Source organism: Chinchilla lanigera, unplaced genomic scaffold, assembly GCF_000276665.1.
Source record: "Chinchilla lanigera isolate Chin_1 unplaced genomic scaffold, ChiLan1.0 scaffold00020, whole genome shotgun sequence".
Taxonomy (NCBI): Eukaryota; Metazoa; Chordata; class Mammalia; order Rodentia; family Chinchillidae; genus Chinchilla; species Chinchilla lanigera.
The window spans coordinates 4,505,935-4,520,544 of record NW_004955421.1 but is presented as its reverse complement, the minus strand read 5'-3'; the positions used below and the strand labels follow the sequence as shown (position 1 = coordinate 4,520,544).

The 14,610-nt window shown below is 42.7% G+C and overlaps 1 protein-coding gene across 1 annotated transcript in view; it reads right to left on the bottom strand.

The window, feature by feature from the left end:
• The window catches only part of Itga9 (integrin, alpha 9), a gene marked incomplete at its 5' end in the record, with an annotated part of 332,049 nt that overhangs the window by 142,557 nt on the left and 174,882 nt on the right, over positions 1-14,610 (bottom strand). Inside the window, 1 exon segment of the mRNA XM_013513777.1 lies at positions 10,412-10,488. Coding sequence (XP_013369231.1) covers positions 10,412-10,488 — 77 coding nt within the window.

Sequence of the window (14,610 nt, the reverse complement as noted above, 5' to 3'; positions counted from 1 at the left end):
AATTAAAGTAAATATGCTATTTTAAAACATAATATACCTAGGTCCCCGCTGACTTCAGCTGTAGCTCATTTAATGACTCATGTAATAGCAGAATCAGTACTTGCTTCAAAAACCATCTTCTAACAAGGCAAACATAGCAAGCCACAGAGCCCCTCCTTGTCCCTCTAGGTATCTCTGGCTCCCTCCTCCTGCCCCATCTGTGTGACTGTGAAAAGAAATGCTAGTTTCCAGCTAACAGAGGAATTCGAGTCCTCATCAGCCTTTACTTTAAGAAGCCGTTTCCGGCGTCACTAAATCTTAGGACATCTGGAACAAATCAGGTTCATTCACTGTAACAACTGGATTAAAGACAAAGAATATTTGGGAGAGGGGGCAAAGGAATTCCCCAGATCTGCGGGCTTCACAGAGGTCTGATGTCATAGGACAGGATGGCTCGTAACGATGCATGACTTGACCCAACAATGGCACACTGCCATATTATGCCACACATGCTGCCATTCATCTGCCCACACTCAGCACGCAAGCTGCTGCTCTGCATTTCACAGAAGCTGGCAAGCTAGACAACTCAAGAGAACCCACACCAGGAGGGCCTCCATGGTCCTTCAGCAGGTAACTGCTGTGGTTACAATATTTCCCTGGTTCTAGTTCAAGAATCAAATGAGATGTAAGTGGTCACAGGCAAGAAAACATACTGAAACTACAAGTTTCTTAGGATTGCACAATCTTTCTTCTATAAAGGGAGGCAGCAGCAGGAGCGAGGGAAACAGCTCTTTCCACCTCTGCCTCCAGCTCTCTGGGAGCCCGAGGGTGGCAGTGACACACATTACCCAGCCACAGTACCTTAGGCAGCCTCGTGACTTGCCCACAGTGTGGCTGCCCACACAGACCACAATGCCAGCCTCTCTGCACTGGGTTCAAAACACTTATTTTATTGAGCTCATCAAAGCTCTGTTGGAGTTCCCTGTGTCATTAATGAACAAGGAATAAGCAGTGAGTATACACTTCATAATTAGCGTTATCATTGATAAGTCACACAGAAGGGGAACACTTTCTCAAGTGGCTTCTAAGTTTGTCCATTTTATAAAAATGACCAAAGCCTTAAAATGAATTCCCAGTTCTAGATATTATTAAAAAACCACTTCATCTCCTCCAGAAAGCAAATCAAAACATTTGCTCCTCTCATACATATCTAAGAGAAAATTTTGACAGCACAGGTTTTTACCTACTTTTGCACCACCACACTTTCTTGGCAGTGTAGTGAAACAAAAGGATTATTTCCTTTTGCTCTCAGAGTAACTCTTGTAACATGTTCACGATGGGGCCATAATTTGTCACTGCCGGGCAGCTTGAACCTCCAGTGGTGCATACATGATTGCCCCACGCGTAACTGTACCTCTTCTACCAGCACTGGTACAATTTGCCTGATGGGACAGTCATGCATGTACCACTAGTGATCCAAGCCATACAGGACATATTAAATGCAAAATATAAAAAACAGGATTACAAAGAAATTAATTATACAAAAAAATAGTGAAAATTATATTAAACAAATGTGTAGTAAAACAATATACACTCCCTTTTGAAATAACATACTAAATAATAAGATCTGGTGGTGGATTTAATAATTACCATAACTTTGAATGTTAATGATATTTTGAAATATCTGCAATACTCTAACTTGATTTGAAGAAAGCTATGACTTCTACTTGTGACAGAGTCCCAGGTGACACTAATATTACTATGGTTTGTAGCTTACATTCATAATTCAATAAAATGCTGATTTTTAGTTTGAAGTTAGTGCAAACAAATCTGTGGTTGTTTTCTTATCCAAGTTCACAGATTCCATAAAGTCCATGCACAGATCAAAAGGGGGACAGATAGAGACCCCAGATTATGAGCCCCTGTCCTGTGGAAAGGTGAGTAGCAGAAACTGGTTTCACGAAGACAGAGAGGCTCTGATGGGGGAGGGATGGGTATGAGCTCAGCCTTGGACACCAGAAGGACAGGTAGGAATGTTTCTGAAAGGTGAATAACAAGACGTTAGTAAGTCAAGCTGGTTTCCTTTACCACAATTCTACCGCTACAAGACTAATAATGAGCCATCTTCTAACCTGAACCTGGGGAGTGTGAGTAGGGAGGAACACAAATGAGAATTTCCTTCTTCTTGGCTTAGGAAGTCAAATGGTTTGCGTCCTTCCACACCATGAAAAACATAAAAATATCTGAAATTTGTCTCCTTTCTTTTTGCCTTGAAGAAACATAACTTAATTGAAATAACAGCATCCCCCCTTCATCTAAATTGTACTGTCACAGAAAACTTCCAAAACCCAGCCCAGAAATTCTGGCAAGGAAAGTTGATGATTCCAACTGAGCATCCTATGTTTCCTTAAGCAAGAGAAATTTTCTGGCCAGTAAGGACACTTTGCAGTGGAAGCCATCTTTCACTGGGTGTCCCTCTTCCTTTCTCCTTTTGGTCTGGATAATCCACTTTAAAAGCAAAGTACCAGTGGAGAAATGTCCAGAAGCCATCTCTAAGACCTAAGTGCCACAGAGTAGCCTGAAGGGGCCCCCAATACATTATTTTATGGTCTAATTTTTAGAAACAAAAACACCAATCACCTCTCCTGTTCCAAGAGGACAAATAGAAAGCCCATCACCAACTGTCCTGTCACTAACATCTGAGAAGTACACTGGACTTGATTTCCTTTTGAAACATGTAGTTCTGAGAAGGAATCAGCCTGCCTCGCCAAGAAAGATAAGAGCAGACAAAAAACATGTGGTACAAATTCTAGTGTCTCAGGATGGGTTCCTTAGACACAGAATTCGTAGAAGGGACTGGGTGGTTTGCTGGAAAACAAGGGAAGCAGATTAAGCAAAGCTGTGGTGTTGGGTAATGTCTGTCATTGACCTGCTTCTGGAACCTAAACAGTGTCATGGAGTTAACCTGTACTTCTAGACTTCTGCACCCCAAACCAGGTCAGCCATTGGCTGAGGGACACCGCCAGCAGGTACAGACTCCCAGGCAAAGCAAGATTGACTCTCAGAACCAGAGCAGGGACATCTATAAGCAGTTTGCTGTCACCATGACAGCAGGCAAGGGTGCACCTGCACTTAGCTAAGGGATTCGGGTGAAACACCTATAGCACTTGCCCAGCTCCACTGGGATGCAGATCAGCTGGAATAAATTCAGGAAAAAAGACTAATGAAATCTAGAAGTCTTCTATGGATACCGCCCCGCTCCTGGCAACTGCAGTGAAGTATGACTTATGGGTACTTTGTGTGAAACATAAGCCTCACCTTTGGCTCTGGTGGTGGGGTCAGTGTCTACTCCAGACAAAAGAAAAGGATTGCCTCCCCTTGGCTATAGCTATCTTTGGCTTTTCATAAGCAGAAACTCAGCAGGGTATTCCTGTGGTTTGCCTGAGGTTATATCAGAAGAGACCCTAAGGAGAAGGTATGGGCAAGCTAACAAGAAGAGCCTATGTCAGGGAAGACCACCTACAGAAAATGAAGAAATCACAAAACTCTGAAACTTGGCTCTTCTACAAGTCTGCTATACAACAGGTGAGTCTAGTGTTTAGTGGCAAGAGACCAATGAATATAGTGACACAGAATAAACTACTAAAGTTTTAGTAAAGAACCAGAATGTGGATCCCATATTTAAGAAGGGAGAGATCCAGTGGTTTTATCCTTTTGGTAAGTGTCCTTTCCTTGGGTCCAGAAAATCTCTAATGATGAGCTATATTTCTTGTGTGTGTGTGTGTGTGTGTGTGTGTGTGTGTGTGTGTTACTGAGTATTGAACCCAGGGCCTTCACACTAAGGTACATCTAAACCCTGTTTCATTTTTTTGAGACAAGGTCTTGCTAAGTCACTAAGTTGCCCAGGCTGGCCTTAAACTTGTGATTCTCCTGCCTCAGCCTCCCTAAGCATTGAGATTATAGGTGTGTGCCACCAGGCCCTGCTCAGTTGGCTGTATTTCAAAGCAAATACAAATATTACCAAATAAAATTTTATTAGGCACATAGCAAAGTAGACCCAGACTTCCCAAGTGTCTCAGGAAAAAGACCCACCACCAGGCCTTTCTGTGGTTGCCATGGTTACTGTCTTAGTCCTGCCTCCCACAACCCTCTAAGGAGTTTCCAATCATCCAGACAGTAAAAGCTGGAAAATCTTGGTCAATGTCTGCTCAGTAGGGAGAGGGCTGTCCCTGAAACACACTCTTTGTCAGGATAGATTTCAGCTGTTAATATGTTCTGGGTGGGGGAGATAAAAAGCTCCCTCAGTATTTTGAGCCTGCCCAACAAAGGAAAAGGGTCAGTTCCATGGGTGGCAGCTCCCCCGTCCCTAGCCTCACATACAGGAAACCACAAATCAGATCCTCCTTGCAACAGGAATTTCCAAAGTCGTTTCCATCTAGAGATAGGCTAGGTTCCCCAACTCACAACAGCTATTTAAAGACACAGGCCACAGGTCATACTGCTGGAACCGGGACTCAGGAGCCACCCACCAGGTGTTTTTCTTGCCTCTGCCATTCAACTTTCTGACCTCAAATAAGTGACTTGAATCTCTGCCTGATAACTTCCTGTTCTGCTCCAGAAATGCTGTGGCTCCAAGTACATACATAAAACCCATAAACCTCGAAGAACCTGTACACTAGCCTTGTTTCCAGCTAGTCTGGGATTCTAAGACCACAGAGGAGGCATCATAGAGTTACAGGCTGTGCTCCTCCCCCTGGACTGGGCCAGAACCAGGGCCCCTAGTTCCACCTGCATGGCCACACGGGCCTTCCCAGGATCATGTAGGAATCAAGGGGTCTTACTCTCTCCACCTGAGATGGGCTGAGATATGACCTTCAACTGCCTTTGCTGCTGTTCTCATAGAAACAAGAACAAAGCTCTTGGCTCTATTCTTGGTTATGGGTTTGCTCTAAAGCAAAAGCTCTTCTGCATGTGTGTAATGTATTGTTGTTCTTAGCAGAAAAAAGGGAAAAGCAGTAAGATGCAGGAAGATGCACCAGGAAATAAATTTGCCACAGTCCTGAGAATGTTGGTTGTTGGGCCAAACATGGAATGAAAGCATCCCCAGGAAGTTCATGGGAAGAGGTCTGCACTTTTCACGTAAAGTGTTTGCACTCAAATCCTTGCTTCAGCGTCTGCTTCTTGAGGAACTCAAATTCAGACCTTGGGAAATGCCTCCTCCCTTGAAATCCTTCATATTGCCATCATCACAATGACTAGCCTACACATATGCCTCCTGTCTGAACTGAGAGGGTCATGATGCAGTGCTGTGTCCCAGTTTATTCCCACCAGGTTGGGGACATCTACAGAAGCGTCCCACCAGAATTTGTTAAATAAAGGAGTACACCAGCACCACGTCACCTCTTATCAGGTAGGCAGATGCCAGGCTCTTTCGAAGGTATGTCTCTTTCAATACCTCTTCCCTGGTGTGAACAATGTTTGGTTGTCTTACACTGCTGGTCACCTACCCTGGGGCCTCCATCCCATACTCAGCCAGGTACCTCACAATAGGCCATCTACATGTCCTTCATCTTTGATGTTCCTTCTGCTGCCTACTTTTGGGAAACCCCCATCACAGCTAAGGCAAATGTAGTCTCAGAGGGGAGGAGGGTAAGCAGTTCTTCAGCTCGCATTCAGAAAGTTCCAGCCACAGGAGCACTCTGCCTTTGTTTTAAGAATATACCATTGAGAAAACTGTTCCTGTATCCAGATTCCAGAAAGCATAACCACAAAGATAGCTACTCCAAATCAACAAACTTCTTTTGTATTTTTCCTTTTTCAGAATTGGTGCAAACACTGAAGGAAAAAAGAATTATATGGCTACTGCTCTGGCAAGGGCAAGTTTTCCAAGCTTCTGATCAGCTCCTACTCACCATCCCTCCAAAAATTATAATAATGATATGATGATGATGATGATGATGATGTTACATCCAAAGAAACTGCTAACATGGCCAGTAATAAGCTCGTAGTTAAATATAAGGCTCTCTAAGGAAAGAAAAGCCAACCTTTTGGTAAAGAATGTGCTAACTTGATGCAGGGTCTGCTGCCAACCAAGAAGAGCAGGTAGCTCATGTCTCCAGAGGGAAAAAGTAGTACCCAGCCTCCAACTCAGACAGTACATGGGAAGGTGAGCTGGAAGAGCAGGAAGCCATCTCTGATAATGGATTTTTCAAACATCCACCTCCCTTTCAAATTTGCCCTTTCAAACAGAAGAGGATTCCCCACCCCACCCCAGGCCCCCAGCCTTGGTACTTTTGGTCCGAAGCTAGCTGATATCCCAACCTAGCAGCAACTGAAGCCAGTATACATAAGAAGGCAGAACGTAGAACCAGACATTCCCAGCTTTCATTTTTCCCCATAACATGAGCCCTTGAGCAAGCAATCTGTATTCCCTGAGCCTCTACATTCTTCTCACTTCAGCGTATAATAATATTTATTTCTCAGTATTGTTGAGAGGCTTATATGAAATAGTTCTAGCTCTCACCTGCCAAGGGCTTACAACATGCCAAGCATTTTAAGAAGTATTTAACTATGTATAAAGTGTTAAATATTCAAAATAAGGGCCTTTAAGGGCCTGCAATTATTTTCTTAATTTACAGGGGAGGAAATAGAGGCCTGGAGATGTTAAGCAACTTGTCCAAGATTATACAGCTGGCAGGACATGAGAGTGTTTTTATGCATACTGAGTACTCTGCAGAGAACACAGGGCATGGAAGGTGCTCAGGAAACAAGGTACTCCTCCCCTTCACCAAATGATACAACCTTCACTTCTACTCTGCAATGTACACTCAATGGTTACAAGCCACTTTTGAGAAGGACAACAATTTGTTTCAAATAAATAAGTGACAAGGTGAGAAGGTCCTCCTCCAGAAAGCTGGCCTTTCTTTCATGGGATAGAGCCAGCTACCTCCGAGCTCACCAATCATTTTGGGAAATGTACTTCACACCCAGTTCTCATAAAAGCAGCATTATCAAGGCTATAGCCATAGGACAATTCTATGTGGCTGTGAGATGGTTCTAAAATACAAATATTCCACTATCTTTTCATCTTCCCTATTTTTTTAAGCTGGAGTTTGCTAGCCTGGAGGCCCTGAGATATTCCACTGATCTCTGACGGGATGCATCAGAAACAAAAAAAATTTTTTTGTAGCTCAACTGTCATAGTCTTTGTTTCTTTTACTTTATCCTAATCACATGTGATGCCTTCTTAAGCACTGTGAGTATTCCAAAATATAAAACATAGCTGCATCCTTCTACAAATGCAATTTTCAGCCCTATTTAATAGAAACCATCTAAACAGCTTCTTCCCTGTTCCTGGGTATTTTGGAAATGGCATATTTTAGAATGAGGCTCAAACCCATTAAATACCATGGACTTTTAACCAAAGAGCTGAATGTTCTATGTAACAACATTCCTGACAGAATTCACACTCTCTGAGGAGAAAAATTAGGACATGCATGAGTCGTGGTCACAGACAGCACCTTCTTATCTTGATCCCTGGCACTCTTGGTGACCCTCTCACTCCCAGATGCCTTTTCCTCTGTCTTCAGACACAAGCTCCTCCACCTGGTGAGTACTCAGCTTCGAGTCACAGCACCTTACACTACCATGTGTCCAGTCATCAGAGGCATCTTCCTGTTACCACTTTGCTTCGACTTCATTCAGTGAGGTCACATGTTATATGGAAAGTAGGTTCTGAAGACAATGTGAAAAGCAAAAACTATGTCCAAACTGCCCTAGTGAAACCCTTAGGAAGACACTGTGGTGGAGGTCCACACAGCATCTCTTGAAATTCTGTCATGGGCTCTATCATGGGTACTCCTGTGCCAAAACAAGTATCAATTACTGAGTTCACAGAGCAAATCTGATTCTGACCATACTCCTGAAAAGCCAGGCTAGAACAGTTGAAGTGGCTTTAGCCATAAGTTGCTTTACTGACCATAAGCATTGAGTTTTACAACTTAATACACAAAAAGCGCAGTTCAACAGAGATGGATTTGATCATCAATTAATGGGTAGCAAGAGTATCAGGACATCCCATCTTAATATTTAATTTTGGCTGAAGCGAGTATTTTCCTACCACATGAAGTTTTCTATGATCTAAAATAAATTTCCAGCATTTACAGTTTGTCTCAAGATAAAATAAATCCATATATTTTCATTTCTTGCTACTTTTTTCCCTAAATTACTTTTTGGAAGATCTCCTTAAAATTAAAATTAATAAGCTAATAGTTCATTGATGGAAAGCACTATGAAGCAGCTCTGAGCAGGATTTAATATTAACCAATTGGCTTTTCATGTTTACTTGTGAGTTAGTTCAAGGCCTAGGCCCCTTGTCTACAGATGGGCAGTAGACTCATAGTAAGTAAACCTCTGTGAGTCACTGGTCCCACTGAGGCCTGTAATGGCAGGTGAAGCCATGAGGCCTCAAAGGACAAGGCAAGGTCACAGCTAAGGACAGCTGGCTCCAACCTCAATTAACTAGATAAAGACTGTAGCTGCATACATCTCACTCCTGGGTGGAGACCTTCCTGGAGATAACATAGTTCTCCTAAATTAACATAATGCCTTGCTTGGAGAAGCCCTTGAGTGGACTTCCAAGGTCCTTGAATGGCTCTGCCATTCAAGGCAGTGTCCCACCTTTATTCATCCTCACCTTGTTATGATAACTAAATAAATACAGGCCACCCAGAGAAGATCTTTGTCTTAGCTCCCAGAGAATCTTGAATTCTGTGAGAGAGTTTTGATCCTCCTGGAGCCCTGAAATCATTCCATTTGTCTCATTTTTTTAAGCCTTTGCTGTTCACTCATTTGGGAGATTACAAGCCTGATCAGTCCACAATAACTAGGAGATAATATTAACATGATAGTTTATGAAATGTCTTTAGAATTGGTTTCTCTAATTATCTCAGGAGGTGTTTCTTCCTTATGTTAAACAATTTTATTATCTACTCCATGGGTTTAAAGTAATATTCTAAGCATGGCAAAACATGCACTACCACTCCTTCCTGAATAAAAGCAAAGCTAATTAATATTTAAGTGATTTATAGGAATATATGTGTGTTGGGAGGGGGATATTACATCACCATCCTCTAATACATTTAAATAGAAGAAAAAGAATCATAGTACTGTATTACTTTCCTTTGATGAATAAAAGATTATCATGAAAAGTAAAAATGTGCAGTCACTGATTCATAATGGGACACTTCTTTTATTTCATTCAAACTTAACTCTCAGTTTCAAAAAGAAAAGGGTCACATTATGGCATTCTATAAAATAACTATCAAAACTGATGATTGCTTTAAAAAATGGTAGTAAATCTTATGGAGGCTAACATAATCTTCAAAAGGAATTATTACCAAAGGAAACCATTCTCTGAAATGTGGTGAAATGATTCAGGGCCAATATCTAGATCCTAAAAGAAGTCTAAAATAAAAACTTGGCAAAGAGGAAACAGAAGACCTCTGTAGAGTTCACCTTTAGCCTTGGGGGATTCACATAGTGTGGGAGGAAGCCCTGATATAATAAAGAGATGGTCTGTTTTCTTGGATCAGGACAGCCTACCCCTTTCCTTCCCCTCTCTCCTGCCATAGAAACATTACCTGTTGCTGAAGCAGACACCACTGTGAAGTATGAGGGGGGAAAATTAAAAGAATTTTTATGTAACAATAAGTTAATTCATAATAATGAATCTCAAAAAGTGAAATACTGGCAGTCTCATAGGGCTCAACTTAATACAATCAATAAACATAAAATACTCTTCCAACACACAATTACATACAGAAATTAGAACTATAAGCTTCACTGTGAGATATGTAAAATTGCAAACAAGACCAAACTATCAGGTAGGCATGGTACCGCACAGTTGCAATCCCAGATACTTGGGAAGTTGAGGTAGGAAGATCACAATTTGAGGCCAGCATGGGCAACATAGCAAGATTTTATCTCAAAACATCAAAACAAAAACTAACTATACCCTCCATGTAATGGCTGTTGTTAAAATTATTTTATAATATACCTTTTGAAAAATATTTGTTGGAAGGGTAGTGACCTCAGGATCTTATACATGCTAGGCAAGCACTATGACACTGAGCTACACCCCAGTCTTTCTTTTACTATAAATTTTATTTTGAGACAGAGACTCACTAAGTTGTCCAGGTTAGTCTTGAACATGGAATCATCTTCCCTCAGTTGCTTGAGTAGCTGGGATTATAGTCATGTGCTACCACGTTTAGTATAACACATTGTTTTAAACCCACAAAATATCATCATAACCCACCAAAACACTGTTTACCATATTTGGTGAGGCAATATGAACATCCAGGTTTGGTATCTGGAGTCAAGAAAAATGAGCTTCTCAGAACAATATATCATGAACGGAATACTGACATACCTGGAGAGCAACAGTTTACCCTGAAGCTGCAGGTCAGCAGCACAATCCTCAGACCGGCAATTCCTTTCAAAGACAGTCTGTGAAAGACACAACAGGAAGGTTGGATTAGGATTTTGCGGCAAATGAGTAAATAAAGGCCAAGCCCCTCCTTGGGAATTGTTCCCTGGACTTTCATTGCTATCCTCCCCACTCCAAGAAGTCAGCTCCCTGCCTGGTGATAGGAACCTTCTTAAGGCTCCAAAAAAGCCCAAGTTCACAGTGCTTGGATCTTAGAAGTCCATCGTTACTTAAATCACTTCTCAGTGTACAGAAGTACTTTCTCAGAAGTTTTTTCCTAAAGCATGTATGACAAGTGTCCCTTCAGGCTCTTATCTAAGAATAGCTTTGAGATACGTCAGAGGAAAATTATCATCCAGTTGCATCAAGAATCAGACTTCAGGCTATTGTGACTCTTCATAATAGCCCACTCTGCATTTTCTAGACCAGGGTTTCCTTTTATTTTTGCTTTTATCCTTTCTTTTCTTTGGCCCGGGTTCATTCTACTGAGCCAGTTTTTCCCTTACCCTTTCACCCCTCACTTTTCAAATAAATTGTTGGCACCGTTTAAAGAAATTAGACTATAGTCTGATCACTTCTCCAACTTCTTCTTTTGAGGAGTCATAAAAATCTATATTTGAGATAGATTCTGCTTGAGAGATGGGACCATATTGAAGTTTTTTTCCCCAAAGGAAATGTGGAAGCCAAGCAGGCCATTACAGTGAGGGCACTACCACAGAAGAGCTTTTTTTTTTTCCAGTTTCTGAGTGAATCAGCCAACACTTTGTAGAAAATAGTGTTTTTCTCTAACCAACACTAGACTTTCACAATCAAAGCCCCACCTAGTGCCCAGCATGCCAAAATCCACATTATTTCCAGAAAGTTTGCCTGAGCTCTGGCCTATCCATAGAGGACAGCCAGGGAATAAGGCAGCAGCACTCTGCCAGGCATTAGAGCTTTCTTCCCTCCATGGTATCTAGGGGGCTTCCTTCAGTCTGGAATCCATCTCTCTGATGTTTCTATCTATGGACTGTAGCCTCCCTATGCTCCAGATGATGGAGATGATTTACTATTGTTAGGTGGCTCTGATTATTTTCGTAGGACTTTAACAGAAGAGTTTCCTTCCCGTTTTTGTTATAATTTATTCATTGTAAAAGTTCTTTGCTGTCACCACCCATGTTTGTAAGCTTCTTCCCACCTACCCACACATACTAAAGTTCCAGGTAGCTTGTTTCCTTCTCATAGAGTAAGTCCAGGAGGCTTCTCAGGGAGTTAGCATGGACTCCAGCAGGTCTGTTGGCCAATGAACAGTCTAGACTCAACCAGACAGGGTAATTTTGCCTATGGAAATTCATATTCCTGTGCCACATTTCCAAAAGAATAAAGTGTCCAGCCAAATTCCCTTCCTTGATTATGGTGGAAAATCGTGGACGTCTTGGGCATAAAGAGGAAATTCCCATGTTCTTTTGGATGCTACTAGGGCAAGAAGAGAACAAAATTTCCACGTGATTTCAATACAAGACTTCTGTGCTTTGCTTTCCATCTCAGCCAAGGAGAAAACAAGAGGAAGAGAGTATAGGGTCTGCACTGATATCTCAGGCAGGAAGAAAGGAAGGCCTTGGGAGCTTTAGGACTAGGGTAAAAGCACCAAAGGTGGCCTCACCACTAAGCTGATACAATGTAAGCTTGACGGTCCCTTGCTGACATGACTTGTACTGAGGCCTTGAACCTAAATTTGTATTCATAATTTTACACTTTTTTCTTCAAGAACTCCTGCCCATCACCAATTATATGAGCTTCAGGCCTCACAAAACCCACATACACCCCTTGGTTACAGTCCCTTCCTTGCATGTGTCTTTCCCACTTCACAGCCAAGAGAGAGCCTGACTTCCAGGCTTTGCAGGAGGCATGGAGGCGGGGGCTGGGGGACAGGAGGAAGAAGAGAAGAACTAAAGAGGCTGTGACATGAATCCATCCTATGATATACAGTGTAAATTCTAGCCCCTTCCATCCTGACCTCTGTCATCCGTCTTCTCTCCTGCCACTGTCCCTTACAACTTCAGCAGTGCATATGAGTAAACATCATGAGGTTTCCTACTTGATGGGGAAATGAAAAAACAGTGGAGCCAAAGAGTACATATGAACTTACTTTTGTGCAGGTAATGATAGTTTCCAAGAATCAATGCCACAATATCCCCCATCACTCTCCTTATGAAGTGACTTTATAAGGAATCTGTGTGGATTTGTGGTGACAGTGGAAATAATGCTAAAGGAAAGGCCACAAAAAACAACAGAACTTCTTCCTCATTCTCTTGGGGCATTTGTTTGGAGGAAAATTGACCACTCTGTGCCAAAGAAACCAGCTTTCTATGGAAAGACTCACACAGACAGCTCTGACAGTCACATCAGCTGTGGGTCAATATGTGAGTTAACGCAGAAGTGCGACTTGGGGGTCCTGTGACCCTACTGAAGCACCCCAGCTGATAGGCATTATGCACAGCAGAGATGAAATTCCTTGACCAAGCCCTGCCAAACTGGAAATTCATAATTTTCCCATTTTATTGCTATTATTGATTTCTAGCTTATTGCACTGTAGTCAGAAAAAATACATGGCATCATTTCAATCTCCTTAACTTTGTTTTGTGACCCAACATATGATCCATCCTGGAGAATGCTCCTTGTTCACTTTTTCCTTTAAAGTGTGCATGTCTTCCTGTTGATTTGAAACTTTTGTATATGTATGTCAAGTCTGCTTGGTCTACAGTATTGGTCAAGTCTGGTATTTATTTACTGATTTTCTGTGTAGATGTTCCATCCATTATTGAAAATGAAGGATCTTCAGGAAGCTCGGTGAGGCTGGGCTCTGCCTCCCCGACCAGTGTGCATGGCGGCGAAACCTCAGGCACCCTCTGGGGCCTCACTGGCTACCTGCCACACGCATAATGCGTTGCCCCGGGCTGGAGTAAACCCTAGACATCTTCAGGAAGCCCAGTAAGTCTGGGCTCTGCCTCCCTGACCAATGTGTAAGGCAGGCAAAACCTCGGGCACCCTGTGGGGCCTAGTAGGCTCCCTGCCACACCCGTGGTGTGTCTCCTGAGGCTGGGCTGAATGTCAGACATGTTTAGGAACCCAGTGAGCTACTCTGGTGCCTCCCCCACCAGAGTGTGAGGCACGTGGATCCCTGGACAATTTCTGGGGCCTTGCTGGTAACTGCCAGAACAACGCACACCCCCCTGGTAGCTCAGTGGAAACCTGAACATAGTGGCCTCCGGGAGTTCACCTTCACCCCTCCCCTTCCAGTGTGGGAAGCAGGCTCTGTCCTGGGCAATATCTGAAGCCTCGGTGAACTCAACTTGCATCCCCCTCCTGCTCTTGTGGAAGCTGGGCCAAATCCCAGACAGTCTCAGGAATGCCGATGAACCTCCCCCACACTGCCCACACACTCCTGGGAGCCACCTGAATGCAAGAAAGGTCGGGAGCATCTGGGACCCCACCTTGCCATCACTCACCAGCACAGGAGCTACACTGAGCACTGGGGATCTTCAGACTCTCACCCTGCCACTCACACACAATCAGGAGTGAGACTGCACTACAGGGAGTCTCTGGTTCTTCAAAAATGACAAAACGAAGGAGCAAAATGCAATCCCAGACCTCCACAACACCCAAAAGAAGCCCAGGAGGCATCAACACAGAAAAGCTTGGAAGTCATATACCTGAAATTTCTGAAATGATAGCAACTGAAGTAAAGAAACAACTCCATCGGGCCATAGAAGACATCAGATCAGAAATAATGTCTCAGGTGAGAAAAGAAATGACAATGATAATGAAAGAAATGTTCAGCATATCCAGAGATGACATAGACAAGAAAACAGAAGAGCATAGACAACTTAATGAAACCTTCAGGGAACAACACAGAAAAGAACTAGAAAGTATGAAACAGATGCAAACAGATATCCAGGAACTTCAAAATTCCACTGAAAGCTTGCAAAACCACCTGAACGAAGGTGAAGATAGACTTTCACACCTTGAAGACAGCATTGCCACTAATGAACATGAAAGGAGGGATCTCTTAAAAACGAGGAACCAGGAAATAACAATTCAACAACTGCAAGACAAAGCAAAGAGAAACAATGTCAGATTAATAGGTATTAATGAAACAGCAG